General features: G+C 42.2%; 1 protein-coding gene across 1 annotated transcript; it reads left to right on the top strand.

The window, feature by feature from the left end:
* Positions 1-672: 672 nt before the first annotated feature.
* Positions 673-27,974, top strand: baiap3 (BAI1 associated protein 3). The gene is made up of 33 exons (XM_071518671.1): positions 673-806; positions 7,433-7,520; positions 10,637-10,720; positions 10,915-11,022; positions 11,852-11,911; positions 12,976-13,042; positions 13,367-13,580; positions 13,822-13,866; positions 14,448-14,525; positions 15,811-15,916; positions 16,082-16,189; positions 16,294-16,386; positions 17,333-17,436; positions 17,535-17,652; positions 17,819-17,943; positions 19,399-19,489; positions 19,615-19,671; positions 19,796-19,893; positions 20,026-20,077; positions 20,269-20,420; positions 22,505-22,628; positions 22,970-23,110; positions 23,314-23,409; positions 23,702-23,917; positions 24,868-24,936; positions 25,037-25,116; positions 25,350-25,458; positions 26,037-26,108; positions 26,238-26,321; positions 26,690-26,810; positions 26,904-27,027; positions 27,473-27,678; positions 27,871-27,974. Exons 1-33 carry the CDS (start codon positions 673-675, stop codon positions 27,972-27,974), a joined length of 3,528 nt encoding a protein of 1,175 aa, XP_071374772.1.

Raw genomic sequence — 27,974 nt, forward strand, 5'->3', positions numbered from 1 at the left:
TATTAGCTTTTAAAACACCTGTCTGAACTGTTTTAGCAATATGTTCTCAGCAGAGCCGTCCAGTTCACTTATAGTTTTCTCCAGGAATCAGACTAAGACATTCAGGGCACAAAGCTGAAAACATACCATTTAATGACAGCTTTTACCAAGAGCGCTACTTTTTCCTGTTTTATCTCTGGGATATGAATGCACCCGACAGTTTCTCTAACATTGCTATCGCTCTGTTGCTTGACTCTCAACTCTGTGAAGCATATTTTGTATAAAGTGCGGTAACTAAATGAAGGTTGACTGACTCTGAACTGACCAAACTAAAAAGTGGAGGATAAATTGCGCAGCCTACAGCATCAGCCAGGCCCGGACAGAAACAGAACACACCTTCTGCTGAGGAAGAGTATAATTATGTTAAGAGAGCTAAGGGGTGATTATGCAGCTGATTAGACCAAAAGAACTGTACCGCTGGAACCGACTGGTTTTATAAACATGACCCTACAGCTGAATATGTTTTGTTGAAACTGAAAAATGAGATGTATCATTGACTTTACAGAGGTCTTTCAAACTGTTGTGACTTGCTGCCGGTCGTGGGCTGCAGCAACGACACCGGTGTGACAGCGCTGTTGCCAGGCCTTTATGTGTATTTGTGTATCTGTGTGTCCGTACAGCAGGTGAGAAAACATGACAACGCTGCTGGACCTGAAGAGCAGTGTGCTGCGGCAGGTGCAGAGAAGCCAGTCGCTGAGGAGCAGGAGGGAGCCGCCGCCCGCCGCCAGCAGCCCTCTCACACACTGTCCTGACCCCTTACCTCACCGGTGAGACACAGACACACACACACACACACACACACACACACACACACATACACTCCGGACATACAGCTTCAAGATACCTGGAGGTGTTTTAAAACAGTGGTTCTCAACGTGGGGTTCGGGAACCGCCTTGAGGTGGTTCCAGGGGGTCCCCAGCAAATTGCTGAATTGTTAAACTTCACCATTATTTCATTTACAACAAGTTAACACAATTAGAGAATGTAGAAGAATGACTATTTTGGTCATAGTTTCACTGTTATCTCTCTACCTACAATACAGATAGTCTTGGAAGTCTGGACAAGTCTGGTCATATCTAACAATAACAATATTCTCAGATTTTGGGTCAGAAAGACAAAATCTCATCAAATGGAGGTCTGTGGCCCTAATGTGGACTAAATTAGGGGTCCTTGATATGAAAGAGGTTGAGAATCACTGTTGATGTGGCATTTGTGGAATGTTGTGGAAACGTTGTGCATGGTTCCCCTATGTTTCATTCATTTTACCGCTGTCTCACGTTGGTCAATATTTCGCTGTACATGGGGCGCCCACTCACTATCTCTGTCAAATAAAGCATAAAATGCCTAAAAATAAATCTTTAATATTTCGCTGTACATCAGTGTTTGTTTTAGCCAGTTATTGCTGGGGTTTGCCTGTTGAAAATATACTGTATATAGAAAATATATTAATCCTCCAGGACGGTTGTAGCCTGAATAATGTATCCTATGATATGAGAAGTGTGCTGTAATGTAGACAAAAGACAGTCTGGTTGTCCAATCAACCAACTACTAGATCTGCAATGTATGAAGCATCACTGTCAGACACACAAACAAATCAATTTATGAAGCCTTACTGTTGAAACCTACTTGTTTAAACAAATCTGCCATGTTTTTTCAAGGAGAAATTAGACTGCTGCATGGATCTTTAAAAGGGATCAAACATCAGTTATTGTGCGCAATGGCGACTACTGCCATAAAGCCCTGCTTGGAAGGGTGATAGATAATGTTTGTGTGATTGTTTCCATTCAGGACAAGTAATAGCTTCAGTAATGGGAACATGCCTTTTTTGGGGGGGGCGGGGGGAATTAAAGTGCAGTCAGTGTAGCTCAGAAAGATAATGGCTGCCTTTCGAATAGACAGCGGTACCGCATGAGCAATAATTCATGTCTGTTAGTCATTTGTTAAGCTGGCAGTCCCGCTGAAGCCAGAGACCATAATTTCTTGTCAGACACAATGTTTGAATGTGGCTGGCATTTACTCCAGAGTTGGGACTTGCTGTGAACAAGCTGCTTCTCCCCAAGGACGCATCAACCATACAAGCACATGCACAGTCAGGCTCTAAGGGATCGCAAACGTTATTAGTAGTGTATTAATTTACACCACATTGTTTTGTTGTACACATGTCTCCTTTAACTTATTAGCCTGCCATTTGGACAGCACATTACTCTGTTCTTATCTGAGTGGTGAAGACATCCTATCTTGCTGCAGCATAAAGCAAGACAGACTCAGTAATTATCAAACTTATCTCTGTCAGTTGTGAAAAACATGGTAGTAACACATGTAACGGCACAGGTGAAATCACAAGATTATCAGTCTTGTCTGGGAGCTTCATCTGATGTCAAAGGCAAAAGTAATGGTGTGAACCTGAGGTTTCTATAGCAACCTAAACACAGGTGGCTCCCAAAATGTGAAGTACTATTTGTAATGATGAGAATGTCTATTTTAAACATGGAAGAAAACCTGCAATGCTGTTGAGCATTGATCAGTTTGGTATCTGGAAGACTGATACTAGACCTAGTGCTGTTTTCATGTTTTGTGCATATTTTCATTTCATGCATATTTTTCATTTAGTTACTGTTCACTCAGAATGTTTTATTGTTGTAATACATGCTGTAATTCATATTTTTTTCATTTTACTGTTCACTGCGTTATGTTTAATGCCCCGCATTCGCTCTTATCTTCTCTGTACCATATTTTTCTTTGCCGTATTCTATTATCTGCTGTATCAAGAAGCCGATTTCCCCATGGAGATCATTAAAGTTTTATCTTATTTTATCCTATCTTTTCATTATTTATTTATTGTTATGTAATTTTCATATTGAATCAGCTCGAGGAGGAACTTATTTGCGTTCTCCGAAACTGAAGTGTTAAAGAATCGTTTGAACGGTCAGCATGTCACTTTATTTTCCTCTCCCATGCTGCAGCCTTCCCACTGAGTCCTCAGCCTCGGACGCACTGAGGAGACGCTGACCGCCCATCATTAGGGGCGATCTCCTTCGTTATCCATCCAGACCCACGATGACCTGGCTGCCCGCTCACTTTAATTAAGAATTTGCAAATGAGGCAGGGTGGATTCAGGGGGCTCCATCCACAGTGGCCGACCCCACTAGAGCTCTCAGAGCCCCGATTGACACACTGGAGATTCAGCTGAGCGAATTATGCGTTTACCTCCATGCGAGGCGGTTATTAAGTCTTCGCAAAATGCACAAGATGCTGTCAAATCGTGGAAATGGGCACCTGACAGGGGGGGCATTATTAAGCAGTAGACCCCACAGTATTCCCACAGGAATACATATTTGAATTTGTATTTTGTTTTCCGTTAATGGTTTGCTCTTTTCAAAGTGCCGGCTCCATTGTGTTGTGAATCTTGAGCTCACCGCATGCAGCGGCATTAATGGATTTGACTCTTCGGTGTCACTGGATTGAGGTTCTTGTTGTTCATTAATGAAAAATGATAAAAGCAATTAGAACGGTATGAAACAGCAAGCCCTCATACACATGCAAATACAGTCATTATTAGACATACTGTATGTTCAAGCACTGAAAGAGAAATTCTAGCACTAATACTAATACTAGTATAACTTACAATCATGGCCTAATATTGTCCAAAAATATCCAGGAACGATTTTCCTGTTGCCTAGGAAATACATGGTGGATTCCTGGAGTCCCTCAGTCAGTCTGGGAGACAGTGAAGACGCTGTAGCTGTAGCTGTAGCTGTAGCATTATGCTAATGTGCTGCCTCGTTTGATGAAAAACAGATGGGGAACACAACTCAGGAGTTAATTGCTCACACGTTATCTGGTAGTCACCAGTGGTCTGTGGCAACTGGTTAAGAGCTTTACGTTTGAGTTGCCCACGCAAACCGACCGTTGACCTGCAGCACGAGGAAGAGACAAACTGTTGAAAAGGATCCATTTGAAGTGGGGAAGCAGGAGTATTTCAACTTAGGAACGATATATCATTAGTTATTTGAAGGAGAGAATCTGAAGGAGTATTATGATCATACTCTTCACACAATCTTTTCACCTGTAACATCTGTTGCATAATCAAATGTGTAATTCAAATACAGATAAGATAAGATAAGATAAGATAGCACTTTATTAATCCCCTTGGGGAAAATCAGGTGCCACAGCAGCAACTGGCACAACAGGACCAGAAGTACAAATACAAGTACAAGTACAAGAAGATAATAAAAGAGAAGAGGTAATAGATTAAAAAAAATTGAGGTAATGTACATAATATAAAAACTATAGAGACAGTGCAAAAATGCAAATAAATGCAAATAATAATAATATATGCGTATCTGTATATATATATACTGTATATACAGTATATACACAATCAAAATGCATAGTAGTGAGGTGATCCTTGTCATGAAGATCCCCAGTGCTAATATGAGCTGCAGGGCTACATTATGCAGTGTGAACCGTGTTAAATCAGGTTAGCAAATCCTTTTATTTTATTAGAATGCACACAAATGTCACACTGTGTTTCATGCAGCAGTCATCAATGACGTCTGTACTATTAATCACTCTGTATGCACCGACAAACTGTTTTATCTATTTAACCACCCCAAGTTTGCAGTGCGGGGTTGTCGTTACCTTCTCCCCGGCAATTAGCCATGTTTAAACACATTTTTTCACACGCACGAGAGGTTGAGAACGTTTGTGTTTTTATTTATGTCGCGCTACTAATTTCCACTCCAGACGGGAAAACATAATTGAAGCGTTTGAATGAATTCTGAAAATAAATTAGAATAATAAAAAAAGGCTGTATAAAAAGAACCTGTTTCCTAGCAACCTAAAATGAGATTGTTATTCTGGTTGTGTGGTGTGAGTGTGTGTGTGAGAGAGAGAGACAGACAACGAGAGAGAGAGAGAGACTGGCTTGGATATTGGCATCATTTGTTTTTATATTGATACCGAATTAACTGTATTTGGATCATCAGTCTGTCTTGCTGCACATAAGCAGGTCTCTCCCAAAGCTAGAGACAAAAGAGCCAGACTCCCTTGACAAATCCTCAAGCTGTTCGACTGACAGACGATGGGAGACAGATTTCTGAGAATGCCCAGGATGACTGCAGGGGGGATATGGACAGAATTTTGTGTTTCATAATTATTAGTACCACAATAAAACAAAGCTCATTTGTATTATAATGTAAACATCCTATAAGCCCACACAAGCGGTCTCCAATCCCTTGTCAGCGGAACAGGCTTTGTTTTCTTGATTCCAGACTTTGTTTGTGGTTTCAAGCTTTGGAAGAGAGCGACACAGATATTGACTGAGGAGTTAAAGATAACAAGAACAAATGTGAATTCACTTTTAGAGGGGGATATTTACTTTACTGCGGTTGCAATTTCAACAACATCGACAAACAAATACACCCAACGAGGTTAATAGTTAATGATCGTTTCTGATACATGATGTCAACAAATGAAAACATAAAATCAAATCTTTTATGGGAATACAGGGAATATCCAGAGAACACAGGGAGTACCTGCTTTCGTAACCATACTTAACTGCCAATAACTTTATAATATAAAGACCTTGGATATGGTGCGGTCTAATTTTTACTCCAAAAATCGTCTTTTTTGTTATCATTGTAGAGTATACATTGCAGTGAGTCTGGCAGCGATAAAGGAAGACACTTTTAACTGTGAACCTGGACGTTATTTTAACTGAGTGCATCCCCCGGCTCGAGCCGTACTGCGTTCGACGTCAGCGGGAACCGGACCGGCCCTCCCAGCATGGCTGCCATTAGTCTTCATCAATACCTCAGGGGTTTGCCATCCGCTCCCCCGCTGTGAGGAGAGTCAGTGGGTGCTGGGCCGGGCTGCCACACGCCTGCTGTGATGCGATGGCGCTAATAAAGGAGCGTGACGGGGCCTATGTGGACAGCTCGTCTGCATAATGTGACGGGGTTGGGCAAGAGGCAGGGAGGAGACAGAGGCTGGGAGGAGGGGTTGGGGGGTGGGGGGAGGTGGGGGGGGGCGGGGGAGGCAGACGGTATTGCTGATCCTGATGGCTCTGCTGTGGCTCACACCAAAACAGTCTACCTTGGTGCTTTCTGCAAAGGCCAGGAGACAGGAGCATGGTGAGAAAGTTGGGGGGGTGGGGATTCCCAAGGTGTTCAGCCAACTACTCCCTCCCTGAATGTGCCTCTATCACCATGACAACAGGGGCTGGGAAATCATCAAATGGCAGGAGTCCAGGGATTCACTCACACCCGGAGGAAATAGAAAATATAATTTGCATTTTCCACGGATCTCTGTTCATGATGGTAGATTACCGTGGTTGATGCGGATATGTTTGATCACCCAGAGCCGTTGTTCATATCTATTTTGCGTGTTGAGGCCATGGGAAGAGAAGGAGGCAAAGGGAGGGTGGTCTTATCGATGCCTAACAAAGACCTGAACTGCAGGTCATGGACTAGAGTAGGTTTGTCAAAAACAGTCAGGAAGCTGATCGTCTTTATTGACAGACTCTCCCGCTCAGTGTCTGCAGACAGGCTGCAGTGTGATCCCATCAATGTCAGTGAATCCCACTGAGTGTATTCACACAGTATCAGGAATAGATCAAGTGAGACTGATGAGATCATGTATCTTTATCATAATATGTCACAAATTTCCCCTTATTGTCTCATATAAATTATGTCATATTTTCAGTTGAGACCTAATGTGTTATACCAGCATGCACAGGGATACATCCATTTTTTATATACTTTATTCATCATTCATACTTTATTCAAATTTTCTGTTGGCGCAAGCATCTAGTGCAGGTATAGGGGATAAGCAGTGGTGGAAAGAGAAGACTACAATATCCTACTCAAGTGGAAGTACTGTTATTTTGCTGATATTTTACTTAAGTAGAAGCAAAAGTACTGGTGTAAAAATCGACTTAAAGGAATAAGTAGCTCATTCACAATGTATGTAAAACTTACTGAGTTACTTTTTAGAAAAGAGAACGTTGTTGGGTGTGATCTTTTCCATGCAATTCTAAAAGGACGAGAGGACAGAGTTCAAGCAAAATGCAGTGAAGTACAATACATCAGCAAAAACATACTTAAGCAAAAGTAAAATTACTGACTTTAAAAAATACTCAAAAAAGTACAAGTACACACAAAAGCTACTCAATTACAGCAACGTGAGTAAATGTAATTTCCACCATTGGGGTTAAGTATCTTGCTCAAGAATATTTCAGCAGGGGGGATCAATACCGGACCCCTCCGGCTGGGGGACGACCTCACTAACCCCCATATGTACCCCCATATGTATGTTATAAACTGTCAAAGACGAAGCTCTCATTTTGCTTAGAGTGGTACAGTTTGTCAATCTGTTTCCTCTGCCTGGCAGGGTTTCCGAGGAGAGCGTGGAGTTCTTTGAGCGTATGAATGGCATCCTGCAGAAACAGGACAACATGCTGCGGGCCGCCCAGGCTGAGGTAACCCCCCCCCCGACCCCCCCTCCACCTTTCCTTCTGTCACACTGGAATCACATTTTACATACATGTAGCGAACAGGCCCGCCAGCGTTGCACCTCCTCCGCGATGGCAGAGGGGGTATAAAACAGTCTTGTCATTCAACCCGCTACAGCGCCCAGTATGACGCGTGCAGACAGAAGGACAGGGTTGAGTAGGATGCTCAAAAGACTGGAAGCTCAGCTGTCACAAGCTGCTCTCGATGGCTATACTCAGTCCCCCCCGCTGCCCACGCAAAGAGAGATGTTTTTCAGAGAGCACTCCACGAGTTCATCTCCAAATTGCTGTATATCAAAGGAGTAAAACTAGAAAAAAAAAAAAGAAATATAGCCGCAAGCGGCAATTGCGGGGTCCAAGCACAATTTGATAGGACAGACAGATAGACAAAACATTACAGAAGGTAGAAAGACACACACAAAAACTGACATGTTGTGAAGATCGAACATGCAGTCTAACACCGGCTTTTGTGCTGGTCCGTGACTTCTGACGAGTTGACCATTTCATTGCAACCACATTGCTGGAGTTGTTCACAACAGCCAAACTTCCTATTATTTGTCCTTGATGACTAATGACTTTGGAAAGGACAAGTCTGGATTTGAACCCACAACCTTCAACATGAAAGACAAAACAAAGAAAACAATAGTAAGTCACATGGGCCAGAAAACTGCTGCTGCACCGCTCTGTATGGGTTGAAAGGTCTGGCCACACTCCAATCAGTGATGCCAATGAGGTATTTTGCCATTGACAGATGATGTCAAACACCTGCTTTGAGTTTTCTACACTCTGTGATTTAGTGTTGATTTACTTTTTATGAAACTTCAAAATGGTCACAGTTCATCAGGGTCTTGAACTCACAACCTTATGGTTCAAAGACCTGAGCTTTACCACTCTGACAACTTCCACTTCAGTGTGTGCTACAGTGGGGAAACAAAACAAAGGGACAAGTGATAGGTCACAGGTGCTAGTCCAAATCATATTGAAAGCCTCAGAAAGAATCAATCAATCAACATGGCTTAACAGACATCATCTTGACAGTCCAGATATTGTTTGTATTTAGTTTGATGAAGATTGATCACACTATCTTGAACATATCACATTGTCAATTTATCAAACTATTTGCAGCTGCACATTTCCATCTACTGTGCGCTCAGTTTTCAAGATATCATTATAATTTTTGGGCTGTTTACTAATTAAGGTATGGCGATTTCAAAAATCATGTTGTTTTTTTCCTGTAACATATGGTTTAGGAGGACAACACTGTGGGATCACAGTCAGTTTTTGCTATAAACAGATGGGGGCGACATCAGAATCGGGGGTAGGTACAAGTGTACGAAAGATTTATCTCACTTCAGCCGACATGTCCTGAACATTTCAGCTCTCTAGGACATACGGCTGATTTTTAATGAATTTTTGAAGTTGTGACTTGAATACCTATGAAGACTTGATTATTGTGCAATAAGCCACGCCCACTTCAATCAACAATGACCAAATTTCATGGAGTGACTTCCATCATCCTAGAACATGTGTACAAAATTTCATAAAAATCTATGCAGTCAGTTATGAGATATGAACTTTTTGCATTTGTAGCGCCCACTAGTGGTAGAGCTGAAAATGATTTTGTGCGTGTGTTCAAGCAACATTGCTCAACATGTGTTTTAAATTTTGGCTTGATTAGATGAACGCTTAATGAGTGATGGCCAATTTAGTGTTATGGCATGTTTCGTTAAAAGTTTATTGGTCGATAAAAGCCAAACCATTTGACCTATCAATAACCTTTATACAAATTCATCGGATGAACGGCCTAGGAAGAGTTGCGAAAAAAGTGTTTCTTAAAGAATTCAAAGTGGCGGACAATACAATATGGTGGACATTGAAAGTGATATATGAGTTGGATTTGGCACCTTCCAAAGAATCTATGGACACAAGAATTTTCAGTCTACGACACACGGCCAAAATGTAAAGTTGCTTGTTATAGCGCCACCATCTGGCCAATGTGCATGAGCTGCCTTGCCTGAGTAGCAGTGCGCCGTAGGAGCCCACCTGCCAAATATGGCTGCTGTAGGACTTACGGTTTCTGAGCTGCAGATACTTTTAGCGGAGAAAAAGAAAGAAAGAAAAAAAGAAAGAAGAAGAATTCCAGCAAATACAATAGGGTTCCAGCACTACGTGCTTGGACCCCTAAAAGAAATGTGTAGTTCGTCGTTCATAAACATATGAAGCATCCAGACTGAGCTTCATCTTTGGAAAGTCATCCAAGAGCTTGAATTACCTATTGTGCTTTAAAAGGCACTATATTTAGTTTGAATTGTGGGCTATCAGTCATTTTTCTAAGCATACACTACCAGTCAATGGTTTGGACACACATGATTGAATGTACTATGTTTTTCATTATCTTAAAGCCATTTTGATCTAAAGGCTTATGCGTACATGCTGGAAATTTGTTTCTTAGACAAATATAAATAGTGAAGTTGATGCCTGTGTATGAATTTCTTTCCAAAGCCTTTGCCTTTCCATCAAGGCAAAGGTCGGCTACTTTAAAGAATCTAAAATATAAGATAGTTTTGATTTGCTTAACACTTTTTTGGTCACTGCATAATTCCATTTGTGCTATTTCATATCTTATTCTAAAATGTGAAAAATAGTAAAAATAAAGAAAAATGCATGTGTCCAAACTTTTGACTGGTACTGTATATATGACTTTTTTTTCCACTTGTGGTTATCTCACTTTGGACTGACGCTCTGCACTCAGTTTTTTTTTTATGGTGCTCCATTGATAAAGTGGTTGCAAAGGCAGTCTAAAGAAAATCAATAATGCTTCCAAGTGATTGTGATTGAGAGCTAAGGGTTTTACCATCAATAACACCTCACTGTGACCTAAGCTCACCCTCTCTTTCCGGTTCTCAGTCAGCACAGCTTTGAGATGGGGAGGTTTTTTGCGTAGGCTAAACTCCCCCCCCCACTCTCTCTGTACTTTGCAACATGGATAACACTTATCTCTCTTTTTCTCTCTCTCTCTCTCTCTCTCTCTCTCTCTCTTTCTCTCTCTCTCTCTCTCTCTCTCTCTCTCTCTCTCTCTGCAGAGCCAGAGAGGGGCCAGCACAGTGCCGCCACCCATTGAGCACGTCGACCAGGCCTTTATGCCAGACAGAATCAGCAGGAGAGAGGTTTGTCTGCTCAGCTTTTCTGTTTTTCATTGCATTTCAGGAGAGATTGAGTTTTAAATCACAATAACAGAATCCAGACTCGGTTATATCCCTGCTTTTCTGTACGTGTCTCGGAGCAGAAAGCAGGGAGGGAAAACAACGCGACTGTTTTCTTTCTAATTGTTGTTACTAAGTGAAAGTATGATTTCATGTAGCTGGACCTGCTTTATGAGGAGGCTGTGTACACGGTGGTGAACCGGGTGGGAGTGCCTTTACCAGAATATGTGAAAAGTGAAGAAGACATGTTCTCTTATCTTCTCAAGGTACACTTGTTTTCAGCTTTTGGCCTGTGTTCCTATTTGTCTTTTCTCCACTGACTCCTATTACTTTTCCTACTGCAACAACCTAATATACCCACAGGGATCAATAATGTTTAATCTATCTATCTATCTATCTATCTATCTATCTGTCTGTCTGTCTGTCTGTCTGTCTGTCTGTCTGTCTGTGTATCTATCTATCTATCTACTGCATACTATATTATTTTCAAAGACTATGCATGGGCACACCACACACACAAACACCCCCCCCCCACACACACACACAAGTCAAATCCTCCACTTCCCCACCAAGGGCAAATCAAATGACACAAGAGGAGTAAATTTGGAATTTTAATTGATCAAGGTGTCCAAGGACACATCAGAAAAAAATCCTTCTTTAATTCCACTTCCTAAGCCGCTCTAAGACTCTGCTCATAATATTGATGTTAGTCTCGCAGTGAGATGCCGTGTGAATCTGAGCAGATGCTCCTGGCTCAAACCTGATTAAACATCAAAGCCCAAGCACACTGCGCATTGATATTCAGCTGTGATATCACACCCATTCAGATGCTGTCACTCTAAAGTTTCTCTTCAAGGTGGGTGGCATGTGAGCCGTTAAGGTGCTGGCAGGGACTCATTGTTTTTTGTCTTGTGTTTGTATGCGTGTGTGTGTGTGTGTGTGTGTGTGTGTGTGTGTGTGTGTGAAATTGTGTGAAGTTTATGAAGTGAGTTGTGATCCTGTCAGTTCATAGTTACAACTGTAATAATAAGACTGTTTCCAGCCTCCTGATAGGAGCTGTCGTTGCAAAAAAAACCTTTTATTTGTGTCTCCAAGGTGTTTGATATGGGCGAGGAGGAGCATGACATCATTCTCCAAAAAGTCCAAGAATCCAAGGTGAGATGCTGTGTTCCTAACTCATGTTCCTACTTAAATATATGATCCTAAGAATATCCTTCAGATATGTTATCACTGTGGCACCGTACTGCAGTGGCAGCTGAGACAGATCGTCAGATCCATGTATGTTGACAGTCCATATTCCTCTGTGTTTTCTATATTTACTTCACCCAGTTCCAGCTCCAGCTCCGGAGTTTTGTTCAAAATGAAATATCTACCTTGAAAAATGTAACAATTGACATGTAGCATTTTGTGTTTCTCAAAATAAAAACCACATTTCCCATAAAAACTGTTGCTTTGTGTTGCAAAGATGATGTTGCAGCTTGGCCCCTCCCCCTCCCTGTTGTCTCTGTGTGCGATGTTTCGAAGAGCAAGAAGGATAAGAGTCGTTAACACAATGTAAAATACTGTAGAGGCAGGTAGATGCTGCCAATCACTAAACCCTCCATGAACAAAACTGTGAATTTTTAGTGCATTTAGTGCCTCAGTGATATTTCCTCATGCTCATGCTGTAAAGCGTGTACCAGGTGAAAGGTGAAAGACTCACAGTTGGAGTGCACCGAGGCCCTTGGAGAGATTCTCTCTGTGTCGCATTATGTAAGACCTGTAACACCTGAAAGCCCCTTTGTGTGACTTCCTGTTTTTTACTTGACTGCCAGGGACCTTTCAAATGTCACTGTAAGAAATACTGGGCTCTTTTGCTAGACCCCTTGAAAGGTTTTGACCACAGTGAAAAAATATTGTGCTATTTAAATGTTCTCTCCAATGATTTTGCCTTTGGTTGCACAGTGAGCTTTTTCTACCCGGTGACACACAAAGCCTGTGTATTAAATACCTGATGAAGAGAACAGGAATTGATTTCTGTTTTGTTTTTTTGTTTCTGTACATACACACACACACACACACACACACACATCCTTACCTTACAGTGCATGCTGATATTTAGTTATGGAGGTCTATTAGAATTGAGTAAAAGAAAATACTCTGTACTGTACTCAATAGTTAGCCTTGGAATGTCGTATTCAGAGTTTTCATTGAATAAACTGTGCAATTTTTTTTTGCAGCGAGCCAGTTTCTCCCTGAGAGTTTCTGTTATGAAAGCAAAGAACCTGATGGCCAAGGATGCAAATGGTGAGACACTCATTCACTTACCTCTCCTAATGGAAAACAAGTTTGCTGCGCTTTCAAAGATTAAAGACAACATGTTCCTCATTTTTATTTCACTGAACACAGAATTTAAAAGCATATAATGACACTTATTCAGTAACTTCTCCATTCATTTCACAACCCAATCAAGTCCTTTCATGTCATATAGCAGGGTATCAGCACGTCGTGTCACTGATTACGCTGACCAGCACAAAGGACTGTAATGACAGCAACAACATCATCAGTGTAATAAAAGCGTGTTTGCGTGAGCAGTAACCTTTTCTGTCTGTTACCCCCGCGGCCTGCCAGGGTACAGCGACCCCTACTGCATGCTGGGTATCCTGCTGGGCCAGAGCCCCAGGGAGTCGGAGGAGAAGAAGGAGAGAAAGTTCAGCTTCAGGAAGCGGAAGGAGAAGCTGGAGAAGCGCTCCAGCACCAAGGAGGTGTTGGCCGCCCGGTGTATCCAGGTCACCGAGGTTAAACCGGAGACGCTCAACCCGGTGTGGGATCAGCACTTTGCCTTGTAAGTAAACACTTCGCCCGTTTTCAGCAGTGCTGGACATGAGCGGCGCTATGTGTGATGTGCTCAGTTCACAGTTTCATTTGTTTCACACTAACGCCCAACGCTGTTATAATTCTGTGACCGTTACAGCACATTGTCATCTGTGTTTGCTATGCAACGGGCACTGAGGGATTGAGCTGTTTATTGTCAGTGTTTACTAATGAAGATGATTATTTATTTTCTGTTTCCTTGTTTTTCACAGTGATATAGATGATGTCCACAATGATCTCTTACATCTTGACATATGGTAAGACTAGTGTACAGCAGCACCTCTATTCTATTAAAACCCTGGGAATGAAAGTGATTTGGTAGACTGAAGTATTTTATCCATTATGTCTATCCTTTTAACACTTCAGGCTGGACTATATTGTACTAAAGTGGAGTAAACTATGAAATCTCCTTTTGTTTTGGACTTGTAACAGTCAGAAAACAGAAAATTCCCTGTTGCATAATGGATTGGTTGGAAGAGCCATTATTCAGCTGCTTATGAATTACCCAATAAATTCAGAATAAACATGCATGCATTTGTTTTGCATGCACCTCATTTTTGACTGTGGTAAAAGCTGAGACAGCTAATACTTTTCTTGATAAGCAGCCAAACCTGTACCTGGTTTTGGATGACCATTTTCTCCTGGCGCCATTTTGAATTGGACTGGGTCTTTAGATCTTCTCAGTTATCAATTTGTGGCTTACAGCCACAGTTCTCAACAAAGACACATTATGGAGCCATAAAGACTCCACAGCAGATGATTGTACAAAGATAATGAAATGTGTTCTTACAGGAAATTAGAGAGTGTGATAAACTCTGATTTATCCTCGTCTCCTCAGGGATCACGATGATGACGTCTCTGTCGCCGAGGCCTGCAAAAAACTCAATGAAGTCAGCGGACTTCGAGGAATGGGCAGGTACAATAAACTGCTGCTGTGCAATCCTGCATCACTATTAGCTCTTGATGGGGAAACTAGATGGTGGAACTGTATTTGATTCTTATTATTCCTTGAGTAATATTATTCGTTTTTGAAGAACTTAAGTGTGATCTGATTCACAAACAATGCAGCTTTACAATTTTGAGCACAACATTACTGTTTCCAAATAGGTGGTGGAGTAGATATATAAGTTCTTAATTTATTCATGCAGTTGGCATTTTAGCAATAAAGATGAGTCAGCCAACCTGTCTCTTCAGTCATTTTAATATACAATTTCACTTTAATGAAGCCTAGCAGTAAATGAATGATTCATTCATCACTGAAACTTCCTGCTTGTTGATTGGATGGGATCATTTGGTATTTATAATGTCCTTCCACCTAAAAGAAAGACTGACATAAAGTAAATTCCAGTAGCGATAAAGCCTGCAGGCTGTGTGAGTCATAACCAAGGGATAAGAGCATTTCTCTCTAGAGGATAACCGCCTCTAGACAGAAATATGTAATTTTTAGCTGCAACCAGCAGCTAGTGTAAGTCACTCTGTCGGTCAGTCGGTCCCAAAAATGTCTATATTTAATATTTCTATCTGTTATAAAGACTCTATGAACTGCATCACTTTGAGTCTTGCGCGGACGGTAAAGCATAGGTTTGCCACACCAGAGATCTCAGGTTGGCCAGTTGTCCTCCAACTCCTTGTTGATCCGGCATTTAGACCCCCACTCCCTCCTCTCGCTGTCCATCACTGCTCATATAGAATTTAAAACTCTTCTCCTTCCTGGTTCCCCAATGGTGGAATGATCTCACCACTTCTGTCAAAACCTGCTCATCTTATATCATAGACTGAAAATCATCTTGTCAAGAAGTACCTCATGCTGCCCTCTTCTCGTTGAATGACTTCCCCTCTCTACTCACTCTACTTGCTCTTCAAAAAAAAACTTTGATCACTCTCCTTAGCTCTTTTCATTCTATTTCTAACACTCGCACTTACATGATCATTCTATGATCCTGGGGATATTGTAAAGGCACTTAGGCTCTGACTCTTGCACTCCTTAATTTTGTTTGCTTGAAATTTTTGTTCAGAAATTCAGATGATGCACTATGATGATGCACTATTATTCTAATGATGCACTAATTGTAAGTCACTCAGGATAAGAGTGTCAGCTAAAAGCCTTAAATGCAAATGTGGGCATGTAAAGTATTTGTAGCTCTTGCAAATAAACAAGAAGATAACATTCTTTTACCTTGTGCATTGCTTTATTTCATCAGGTATTTCAAGCAGATCGCTAAATCAGTGCGTTCCAATGGATCTTCGTCATCAGGATCTGAGGAGAATGCTGATGACTTCCTGGGGTGTATCAACATCCCTTTGAATGTGAGTCTGCAAAATTAAATTGCTCAAAACAAACACTAGTCAAAGGTGTCTAGCTCTAACGGGAGAAATCAAACACAGAATGTTTGAAATGTTTGGATATGTGATGAAGGATTTCCCTGAAAGCCAGGGCCACTACTCTGGGTTGTTACACTCTCCTTCTTGCAGGAAATCCCTGTGATTGGCTATGACACCTGGTTTAAACTGGAGCCTCGGTCAAGTGCGTCTAAAGTTCAGGGAGAATGCCACCTGATCTTGAAGCTCTTCACTAACCAGGTGTGTATGACAGTGTTTCAGATATGTATCTATATGTATATGTATTCATCTTCTTGCATGTGTGGGATGTGAAGAATTACTACTGATCCTCATTTTTCCCCCAGAGAGACACAACCTTGTCTAAGAGAGACTCAAACGTCTCCATCCACAAGAAATTGCTGAGTCAGATTCTGGAATACGAGCATGAGCATGTTAAGGTGAGTTTTCTCCAGAGATTGATTGTATTCTAAATGATCTTGGTAGTCAGTCCTCCATCACAAAGCCAGAAAACATAGGAGTGACCTTTGACAGTGACTTGAAATACAGCCTGAAATACAGAAAGATTTCAAAAATCAAGTTGTTTTCATCCATATAGATTTAAAGAAGGCCATCCACACATCCATCTTACCTTCCTTAGATTGCTGCAACTCTCTATTCCTGTCTCATTCAAATATCACTCTAATGTCTCCAGCTCTTTGTAAAATCAGGACCTAAATATCTTTCTGATATCAGTTCAAAACAGTTTCCAAAGCTGTTTTAGTAAGATTTTTTACCAAGCAATAATACCATGAAAAGTCTGTGTTCCCATGGGTTGACGTTGAACTCGGCCACCTCCTGCACCTCGCCATCTGTCAAATTCTTGCTGGGTTGTTTTAAGATTTTACTGATCGAGTTCAAAGCACAGCGAGGTCTGTACTATTGCTACCTCAGATTTTGCTAGATGTCCCAGATCTTCTGACTCTTCCGCATTCTGCTTTTTCTCCCTAGACTGTGTCACTTAAATTAGGCTACTAAATTCAGTATCATCTTTTCAATCACTTCCTAAAATGCACTTTAACAGTCTTGCTTTTATGTAGCATTTTTGATCACTTTTTAATGATTTGTTGTTTCTTATGCTTTTTATCTTTCAAGCACTTTTTCATTTTGGTTCTTTTTTATGTTATCATTAACATTGTTTTTGAATTCTTATCTCCTTTTTTTATACAATTTTGTTAGTCCTTGTTTTTATGCCTTTTTTCAAAACACATTTCAAACTGCTTTTGGAGAAGTGCTAGACAAAGAAAGTTTATGTTCTTCTTATTCTTATTAAAGTATGGAAGAAATTGAATGGTTCCTAACTGTTCATCTATTAGTAAGCACTTGTAACCTTCCATTTTATTCTAGAGAGAGCCTTATAACTGGAACGGGCAGGTTAGTCCCCCAGCATGGACTGTGCTGACTCATCATGCGGTACAAACGGATCTGTCACCTCTCCAACAGGCAATTATGTGAGTATTAGCAGAGAAAACTGATCAGATCAACACGTTCATCAAAGCCTCGTTATCAGATGAGAGAGGTGCATGTTTGATTTTGTTTTCCGACACAGTCGCTGGCAGTGCTACAGCAGCCACCACCGGACCCAGAGGGTGTGCTACTCCCTGCTGCTGCGCCTCCTGAGGACCATCGATGCAGAGTGGGACCCTCCCGCTGTGAGAGGAGACCTGGTAGGTTCTCCGCCATCGGCCTCCCTATACGAAAAATCCTTTCATCATCTGGAAACAGCCACCTCATTAGCTCTTCACTGACATCCATCAAGGTTTTTGGTTCAACCAAAAATGTCTCACAGCCAGTGTACTTGAAGCTATAACTGCGGGCCCTTCCTGTGTCCAGGAGAGGCAGCTGTCAGACAGCTTCAGGCTGTACACAGAGCACTGCCTGTGCCTGATGAAGAACATGCGGCAGGTGTTCCCCTGCACCAGCGCTGCTGCCATTACACGCTACGAGCTCATGCTAAGGTAATTCACACCACCTTGCGCCATCACATCACGCACTTGCCAGCGCTGCCATACCAGAAACACGCTCAACCTTTCACCCCAACAGAACCACAGAGAGACTACAATCAGTCAGTCGCACTCTGTAGGAGGCAGTGTTGGGCTCGTTACTCAAAAAAGAAATATATTACTCATTGCTCATTACTCATGTCAAAAGTAATATTATTCAACATTGACCACGCATTTTGATTGGATGAAAGGCATCCATGAGAGCTTATAAGCCCAGCATTTGAACTTGTACCATATAACTCAAATGATATCACTGCCTTGTTTACATTGGAAAATAATGAAGCAAGCAAGAATGTTTATTGCTCACCAACAGGGAACTCAGTTTTTGTTGGGGGAAGGCCAACATAAAATGATTAAATGAAAACCCAAAGCTTGTATCTTTATTTAATGTTTGATACTATTGTATTGTAAATGTCATAAATGTTGTATAAAAGCCATAACATACACAAGATTGTGCTATATCATGGTTGGAGGGCACCAGTATGCTGGGGTCACAGGAACAAGGCTGCAAGCACACTCTCTCCAATGTTATTACTCACCTGGAAGCAGTCATTTGTTACGCTACTATGATAATACGTTTCGGTTCCACCCCTAAAATTGGCGACTGCATCCTCTCATACCTTAAAAAATTGGAATAACTCAATTACCACTCCTGTGAATGCTCAGGGTAACCAAATACTGTTGATAAAATCAAATCAGTGGGATCAGGGGATGGCGGTGGGTTAAGCATAGTTTTGGTGATACATCTATACTCTGATAGTTAGAGGGGCTGCTAACATCTAATGACTTATTTTTTTATTGAGTTTTGTGATATTAGTACTGACAGTGAAATCTGAATTTTTTACACTAGTGGGAAAAGTAAACAATTACTGTTAACACATTGCTGAGTAACTACCAACCAACATGGGTAGGAAGTCAAGACAGGGAAAAGGACCAAAATAGGGAGGCAGATCCACCTAAATGTTATCCATTTTGCCAGTAGAAGCAGCTATGATTCATGAAGGCCATGTTGCTGTGTCCTCTCTGCGGGCAGCCGGCCCCCAGGGAAACACACTGGAGAAACTAATTTGGAAGAGTCGATTTTTTTGTATGAACTTTTCCAATAAGACTTCAAACTCTGCACCTCAAGAGTGATCTCATATCACTCAGGACACAGGCACACACACGCGCGCACACACACACACATACACACACACACACACACACACACACACTCAACAGTCAAAGTCACATAATTCGTCTTCCCCTGCCAGGATAATGCAGACCACAGGAGGGGTAAGATTGGAACTACTAAGGTGAATTTTAAGAACATAATGTTGCTGTATGATGTGAAATCAGCATTTAGGCGAGCTTAAGTGTAGCCTTTCAAAAATAATCATTTTAATTGGCTTTCCTCTCTGTGTGTGCTAGGGGGATTGGCTACATGCAAAACATGCGGGCATTTAAGACTGTGTGTCCCCTTCGAAATGAACTGCATTTGGACATCACCACTGCTATCAAGGTAAAACTGAATGTGTAATAATAAAATAACAAGGTGAAGGGCGATTTCTGACATCAACACACAAAATTTAATTTCACTTAATTGAACCATTTGTTTTACCTTTAATCATGTAATCGCTTCAACAGAAAGGAACAGCAGAGTGGTATGAGAGCGTAATTGCACGATACAAACCAGAGGAAGGGGTAAGTTTATAGTGAAAGAAATGATTCCAAATGATAGAAATCGCAGAGTTTCCTTTTCAGCTTTCTCTCGATGACTTTCGGCTGAGAATTTTTATTTAGGATGTTGTGTGTGTTGATGATAAAGGCTCTGGAGGAGCAGCTGAAGAAGCTGGTACAGGTGGTGGATGCTGTGTGTGCAGACATACAAAGAGCCCAGAACATCTACAACAAACTCTTCTACAGGTGAACATCTCTGCTTCGGTTAAAGCCGGCATCAAACTTTTTCTGTAGCACCAGAAAAACACTGATTTGAATTATAGAGTTTATTAATGGACTGATCCCATTTCAACCTTTTGTGCGTTTGTACCCTCACAGCGCAGTGAAAGTAGATTTCTTCAGCATTTCATACAGGCAGTTGGAGAAACTGGTACGTCATTAATAATTAACAATGTTGGAAAAAAATGAAATGTCGTTAAAAAGAGTCATTTAAAGTAATTTTTATGCCCACCACAATATGAAATACCTTTTTTTAGCGAGTGATTCCTCACTGCAGTTGCTGACTTTTATACTTTACCAGCACTGATACTCTGAACTCTGTCAAATCTTTTCATCCTCCAGGTAGCTGATGATATAAATGTAGCCATGGAGCGGGTGTGTGGGACTCTGGAGCAGGAGAGCTCCAGACTGACTCAAACCATGGGAGAGACGATCTTTGAGCTCTTCATGTCCTTGAAAATCCTCAAAGGCTTTCGAGAGTTTCTTCCTCTCAAGTTAGTTAACAATTTGCCTCTGTAATGACTATTCATATTCCAGTGAGAGAGGCTTTGATTGTTTGGTATTTGCTTTAAGATATGAAACAATAATAATAATATTTTAAGCGCCTTTCATGGTACCCAAGGACACTGTACAGTCATGCACAAAATTAGAAACTAACAAGACAAACAAAACAAAACAGCAGTAAAACAGTGATCAAAGCATAAAGCTCAAAGTTTAAGAAGACAGTGAGTTTGAAAAGAAACGTTTGTAGATGAGACTTGGTTGAAGTAATGGAGGTGGTGGCACGGAGGTCCTTGGGCAGAGTGTTCCACAGCTTGGGGCCGGGGGGGGGGGGGGAGCTGAGAGGTGAAGAGTGTGGGAGGAGAGAAGTGTGCAAGAGGGTGTAGGGATGGAGGAGGTCAATGGGATGGAGAGGGGCAAGATCATGGGGGGGATGGAGGGCAGGAAGGTCTTGTATTTGATGCTAAATTGGACTGGGACTGGGATTGTAAGTGCTGGAGGGTGGGGGTGATGTGTTCCCAGGGTCTGGTTCTGGTGAGCACTCATTGGACATACTGCAATCTGTTAAGTCACTGTGCTGTAAGGAGAACAGTAGTAGTACAGTAGTCCAGCCTGGATGTAACAAAGGCATATATGACGGATATGGACAAACTCTGGAGATGTTTTTGAGGTGGACGAAAGCTTTTTTTGGTGTTTTGGAAAGGGTCAAATCGAGAATTACAAGATTCTGTACCTGAGCAGTGGGCGACGAGATATAGCCAAGGATGGATAGTGGGATGTGGGAAACTTGAGGGTGGCTGGAGAGGCAATGAGGATAGCCTTTTCACTGAGGTAATTCTCAGTCATCCAGGTATTGATGTCCATGAGACAATCAATGAGAGCAGGGGGGAGGTAGAGTGTGAGTGTAGATCTGTGTGTCGTCAGCATAACAGTGGAAATGTAAGCCATGTTGACGGATCATATGGCCCAGAGGGAGCATGTAAATGATGAAGAGCGGTGGGCCCAGAACAGAACCCTGAGGGACACCTTGGGACAGGTGGGGCGGGGCAAAGCTGAATGACTTGAGCGTGGTGAGTGTCAATGCGGTGTAGTAGAATGCTATGACAGACTGTGTCAAATGCAGCAGTGAGGGCAAGGAGCATGACTAACAGGTCATTAATGACTCTGACAAGTGCAGTTTCTGTGCTATGCTTAGGCTGAAACCCCGAGTAAAACATCTCAAACAGGTCATTTACAGTCTACAGTACACTCCAGCAAATTGCCAAGGAAAGGGAGGTTTGAAATAGGCCTGTAATTTTTTTAATTTTCTGGGTTAAGTCCAAGCTTTTGCTAGTGATGGTAGCTGTTTTCAGATTGGGGGAATATAGCTATAGAGGAAGAATGAGGAGAGAGTATTAGTGAGGAGAAAATTTAGAGAGTGCATGCATGCCTTGACCAGGGTAGTGGGTATAGGGTCAAGCAGACAGGCAGAGGCTCTGGATCTACAAACAAGCTCAGTGACATACTCTTCCACAACAGGAGAGAAAGTAAAGAAGGACCTAGCAGTCAGAATAGGGTAATTGGCACAGAGAGAACTCTCTTGCTGCTGTAGATGGAGGTAAATGGATTCAATTTTCCTCAGAAAGAATTCAAGGAAATCATTACAGAGGCTGTGGGAGGGAGTGAGAGGAAAATGATCAGCAGGTTGTAGCTTATTGATGGTGGACAACAGAGCTCTATTGTTGCACTGGCCATTAGTGATTATGTTGGCGTAATAGGTTGTTTTTTGCCTGATTGAGAGCTTCCTTATAGCTCATACCATTCTCTCTGTAGGCTAGAGCATGAACTGTTACACCGGTTTTCCTACTGAGTCGCTCCAAACACCGCCCAGCAGGTTTCATGGATCGAAAGCTCAGGTGTGAACCAAGGAGCAGGATGAGACAAAGACCTAGTGCGCATCTTGACAGGAACAGCATTTTTTATTTAGTGCAGCAGTGAGGATATTGTTATAGTGTGAGAATCGATGTCAGTGATAAGATGAGGATTCAAATTTTTCTTCAGTTTTGAATTTGTTACAATGTGTTTTCTTCTCTGACAGGGATGCTAAAATGTTGGCCTTGACTGGCTTTCACAACTGGTTTAAGTCCTCTATCCATAAGTGGCTGCAGATTGTCCATGACAGATCATGTGACAGGATCCGTAGAGCAGTGGACATGGACAAGGTAGGAGAGGCTTCTGCTCTTCTGAGAATGGGGAATGGAAATAAGAAGTAATATACTAACTAATATACAGGGAAACATATTTTTAAATACTATCATATCAATTACAGATCCTTTTTGTTGAAACTAAGCTAGAGTATGTGTGTAGGTTTATTGCTGTAGATGATTTTATCAGGGCTTTGTAATGAAGAATTACATTTTTTTTGTATGTATGTATGCATGTATGCATGTATGTATGTATGTATGTATGTATGTATGTATGTATGTATGTGTGTGTGTGTGTGTGTGTGTGTGTGTGTGTGTGTGTGTGTGTGTGTGTGTGTGTGTGTGTGTTATCTGAACAGCTGGAGCCTGTGCAGCAGGCCAAATACAGCTCCTCAGCAGTGGAAGTGACAGCATGCTTCAGCCAGGTACGCGAGATCTGGTTCCAGCTTGCCTGGCCAGACTCTGCAGGGGCCTTCATCTTTGTCACCCGCTTGACAGACGTGAGTGCCACTTCCAATGCTGCCGCACTCATCTACACGCATGCTACACACACATGAACACAACACCATGCACACATGCACAAAAAAGGCTAAATGAGAAGCTCTACAGATGGCAAGAAAGAATCAAAAGCATTAGAGCAGAAGTCAAAAAGGAAAATGAGGGTTTCACTCTAATGATGGGATTGTGATTTTATGTGCCATAGAATTTCTGCAGTGAGGCTGTGTGTTACTCCGAGATGGTAACACGCAAGATTGAGAGGAACCAGCTGGGACGAGACCACAAGAGCTTCACAGTGCAGGTAACGCCTGTGGCAAGGCAGGAACGGGGGGGCCACGACATGACGTGGGAAGTAAATGCCAGCAAATGTTCTCTCCCTGGCAACACAAAGACCTCAGTGGGAGATCGGCACACTAATATGTTTGCGCTAGTTAATGCAATTGCCTCTTTTCATCGTCAATCATTTACACGCACACCCCCGTCCCTCCACTTTTCTGTAGCCCTGCTTCTTTTCCTTCTTTGTTTCTTCACCCTTGTTTCTCCGCCTCGTCCCTCTATTTCTCCTACTCTGCTCCTCCTCGCTTTTCCGCTAGCTGTGCATCGCCCTGAACAACACAGAGCACGTGCGTATTTTCCTGGGCCACCTGCCCCGTGACCTGGACTGGCAAGGTGTGGAGCAGGCCATGGAGGAGTCGTGTGGGGCGGAGGGGAAGGAGCAGGTCTACAAGGCCCTCAATGGGCAGCTGTACAACATGGACCTGGACCTGCAAAGAGAAGCCAAGCGCCTCATCACCCTGCTCACTGATAAGGTGCCACACACACAACATGAATACCTGCAGTTCAGTTCATAACTTGAAGCGTGCCTTTTTCACTGATGGCTGGTGGAACAAAAAGTCTTTCTTACTACAACTGCACATATATACAGAAATGTCATCATGCATTATGTTGAGTCATATACTTTGTGTATATACTCATATACTGGATTCAAGAATACTCTTTTCCGAGCTCCAATTTTCCACGTCTATGCACATTTGACATTTATTGTAGAATAGTCTCTCTCACTCCTCTCCAGCAGGTGATTAAAGATATCAACTCAATATCTCAAATGTAGAATGAGAACAGGAAAGCAGTCGTTCATGAATGCTTGGCAGTAATGGAGGTCTCTCAGGCTCAAGGTTCAATAATGGTAGACTTTTCTTATGATCAATTGCTGCTATTGTGGAGTGCAGTAGACACTTTGTGTGCTCAAGTTCCTTTTTCAGGGGCAATATAGTATAGATCAATGTCGATCATTGCACCATTCACTGTATTTAGACCTATTGCAAAATCATATATTCTGTATATACTCTACCAGTCAAAAGTTTGGACACATCTGATTGAATGTACTGTGTTTTTCATTAGCTTAAAGCCATTTTGATCTAAAGGCTTATGCTTAAATGCTTGAAATTAGTTTCTTAGACAGATGTGTTGATGCCTATGTATGAATTTCTTTCCAAAGCCTTTGCCTTTCCATCAAGGCAAAGGGCGGCTACTTCAAAGAATCTAAAATATAAGATAGTTTTGATTTGTTTAACACTGTTTTGGTCACTGCATGATTCCATTTGTGTTATTTCACAGTTTTGATGTCTTTACTATTATTCTAAAATGTGGAAAATAGTAAAAATAAAGAAACTTTTGACTGGTAGTGTATGTGTGGGCACGCACAAACATGCATGTGCATCCTGTACATGTATGTGTATGAGAGAGTATTTCTGTGCAGATGCAGCCTGAGCTGCGGAGGTACATACAGCACATCAGCCTGTCCCCAGACTCCATCAACAATGACGACGTAAGGCCCAGCAGCTTTTCTAACCTTCATTCTTGTATCAGTGACGTTTGTCACTGCATCTACTCTCCTGCTGTTAATTCATTGCCTGTCATTGTTCCAGGCTGTCTCCCCTCTTATGAAGTACTTACACGACACTATGGTCATCCTCACCGAAACCCTCGTGAAGGAGAATCTGGCAAGGTAATTACTCTTGCCTCCTCTCTCCTTACTACAAATATGAGTGCTAGCCTTGCAGTAATAATAGCCCTCTGACATTTTTTGCACTAAAACGGATCATTATCTAGCTATTGTCAGCTGTGAAAACATGCATGAGGCTGGAGGAGGGTACATCAATGGGGTAATTGTAAGTACTGATCACTTAGCCATGATAAATACAAATGTGTGGGTGTGCCATTGTGTCTGCTGTCTCCTAGAGTTCTGCAAAGCATGTGGGAGCTGCTCCTGCGGATGATCCTGGACGCTGTGGCGGAAAACAGAGGCGTCCAGGTGGAGTTCTACAACCGCTTTCAGTACACAGTGGAGGTCAGCGCTTTCCTTCTTCATCCTCCGGCTGATTTCATTTCACAATACCCTTTTCCAGCAGTTCGGCTTAGTTTGCCTGTGCCCAGGGCTGTACGGTAAAGGTAGACATCCTCAGAAGACGTGTCAACGCTGTGCAAAACACCGCCAAGATTATCATCACTACCATTACCATCATCATTATTAAGCGCTGTATGCATGCTGTTGTGCAATCATTAGCATATATTTGATATTTATGAAGTCAGTAGGTTGCAGTTCAGTACTGAGGGGAGATCCCTCATGAATGACAATGTGAGAGTTGCTGTCTTCTAATGCCAGTTTAACTAGCTGGCAAGGGACGTGGCAGAGTTGCATGAAAAATATCATGCCATGCTACATGAGTGGGCTGAGCGCGTTGTTTGGCAGACAGACATCCTGTTTGCCTACCAGAGGTTTCATGCTGTTTGTGTGAACGTCACGTGTCTCTCTACTATGCTGAGACTTATGTTCCATGAAGATGATAGGGACCACTGTGATACTGTTAGCTTCTAGCCCACCAGTCAGAAATGATTGTATCTCACTTGAATGTTCCCTATGATTAGACCCTGTTGCAGTTCTTCCACGTCAAAGGAGAGGGTTTGGTCCTGGAGGACATGAAGAGTGGAGACTACAAGGTTAGAACTCTCAGTCTGTCAGCCAGGCCTCATGATAGTTGAGTTTATTGTTTTCTTTAAAGTTCATGTTCTCCTATCCTCCATGTCACTCATCATTCTCCGTTTCTGACCCTCCCCACGCCGCTTTAGCTCCTGGATGAGGAGCTCAAGCTGAATAAATGCTCCTCCTTTGAGCTGATTGAACAATACTTTCTGGAGAAGATTTCCCAGCAGGTGCGTTGCGACGGACTGGGCTGACCCGTCTCATTTAAGCCCTAATGTGGAGAGAGTGGTATTGATCGGAAAACACAGCACTACTGTCTTTTCTGTTACCTCTGATTGATAATGTCACCTTAATGATAAATTCTCTTAACACTTGACATCAGTGTAGACACTGGAAATAGATTTATGGTGGGCTGATATGTACTGAATATGTTTTTATCAGCTGTCCTGCTATAACTAATACACTCAGACTGATCCTGTTTCCGGTGGAGAAAAGAAATCACTTTGCACGAGTTATGCTTTCACATCGTATTTTATTTCACTGTTCCTACTCTTCTCGCTGCTGATGATAAACAATGACAAATTATTCAATGTTCCAGAGAACGCTGAAACACACCCGTTTTGGTCGGATTAGTGTGAAGTGCTACTACGATGCTCCAGAGCAGAGGCTGACAGTGGAGATTCTGCATGCGGCAGATATCATCGCGCTGGACGCCAACGGTAAACTGCGTACCAGTCAGAATGAAGTGCAGGTCCTTGTTTTGCAGTTGTCCAGCTGAGTTCTCACTCTGTCCTCTCTCCGGTCCCACCCAGGTCTGAGCGACCCGTTTGTCATAGTGGAGCTCTGTCCTCACCACCTCTTTCCCATGGCCAAGAGTCAGCGCACCCAAGTCAAACTTAAGACACTGCACCCAGTATTTGACGAACTCTTTTACTTGTGAGTAGGCCTGTGCCGATTTGAAATATCATCGTACGATTATCTTGGTCAGAATTATATTGATATGCGATATTATCCCAATAATTATTAATAAGATGAAAACCTTAAAAACAGTACTGTAATATGTTTCAGTTACAAATTTATCATATCAAACACAAGACATTTCTGTTTGTTAAAAACACATTATAATGTTAGACTGTAGAACATATGTAAAATATATGACTTTTTGCGTTTTCGTGTTACTCAGCCTCTCAACAAGTTGGCAGTTATCACGGGGTCATGGTAATAAAAATTAGGGCCGGTGTCATAAAGGTTATTGTTTTTTACCGTGATATATAGTAATACCGGTTATTGTCCCATCCCTACTTGTGAGTAATAATTCCCTCCCTTCCTGTTAATGTCTGCATGGCCTATGCCTGATTCCTTTCATTGCTGTGCCTTGCAGCCACGTCAGTCCTGAACAGTACAGACACAGGTTTGCCTGTTTGACCTTCACTGTGATGGACTATGACTGGCTCTCCACCAACGACTTTGCCGGTGAAGCGGTCGCTCCTCTCAGCGACTTCTGCTGGCCAGGGAGACCAAACGCTTCAGCGGCCGGCAAGAGCGTCCAGCCGGTCATTCTCCACCTGTCTCGCAGCAAACCCAGCGGTACGTAGAGCTCCAGGCTGCATCAAACCACATTTTTACACTAACACAGTATTGGCCTCTGAGGGGACCAGAGGGTATAAGTCTGGGAAGGGTTTCCAATTACTTGTGTAATACAACATGGAAAGCCATTCAATCCAGAAATAATTGTGTCAGGTGTAGGAGCCACTCTCATCTGTTTGCTCTCCCCTCCAGAGAAGCCAATCATGAGGATGCTGGATGCACGCGTTGGAGACAGGGAGGCTCAGGAGTTTGTCCGCAGGCTGAAGGAGATTGAGAAGTCAATGGAAGAGGAGTAA

This window comes from Centroberyx affinis, unplaced genomic scaffold (genome assembly GCF_046629955.1).
Source record: "Centroberyx affinis isolate AG114_WGS23_722 - 3 ecotype Tasmania unplaced genomic scaffold, CSIRO-AGI_Caff_v1 ptg000618l_1, whole genome shotgun sequence".
NCBI lineage: Eukaryota > Metazoa > Chordata > Actinopteri > Beryciformes > Berycidae > Centroberyx > Centroberyx affinis.

Excerpts from the sequence above, each read along its gene's own strand:
- baiap3 (XM_071518671.1), top strand. The coding sequence starts at position 673 with ATGACAACGCTGCTGGACCTGAAGAGCAGTGTGCTGCGGCAGGTGCAG. Across the intron at positions 13,043-13,366 it reads GATGGCCAAGGATGCAAATG|GGTACAGCGACCCCTACTGC; the intron begins GTGAGACACTCA and ends GCGGCCTGCCAG. Across the intron at positions 23,410-23,701 it reads ACAAGAGCTTCACAGTGCAG|CTGTGCATCGCCCTGAACAA; the intron begins GTAACGCCTGTG and ends CTTTTCCGCTAG.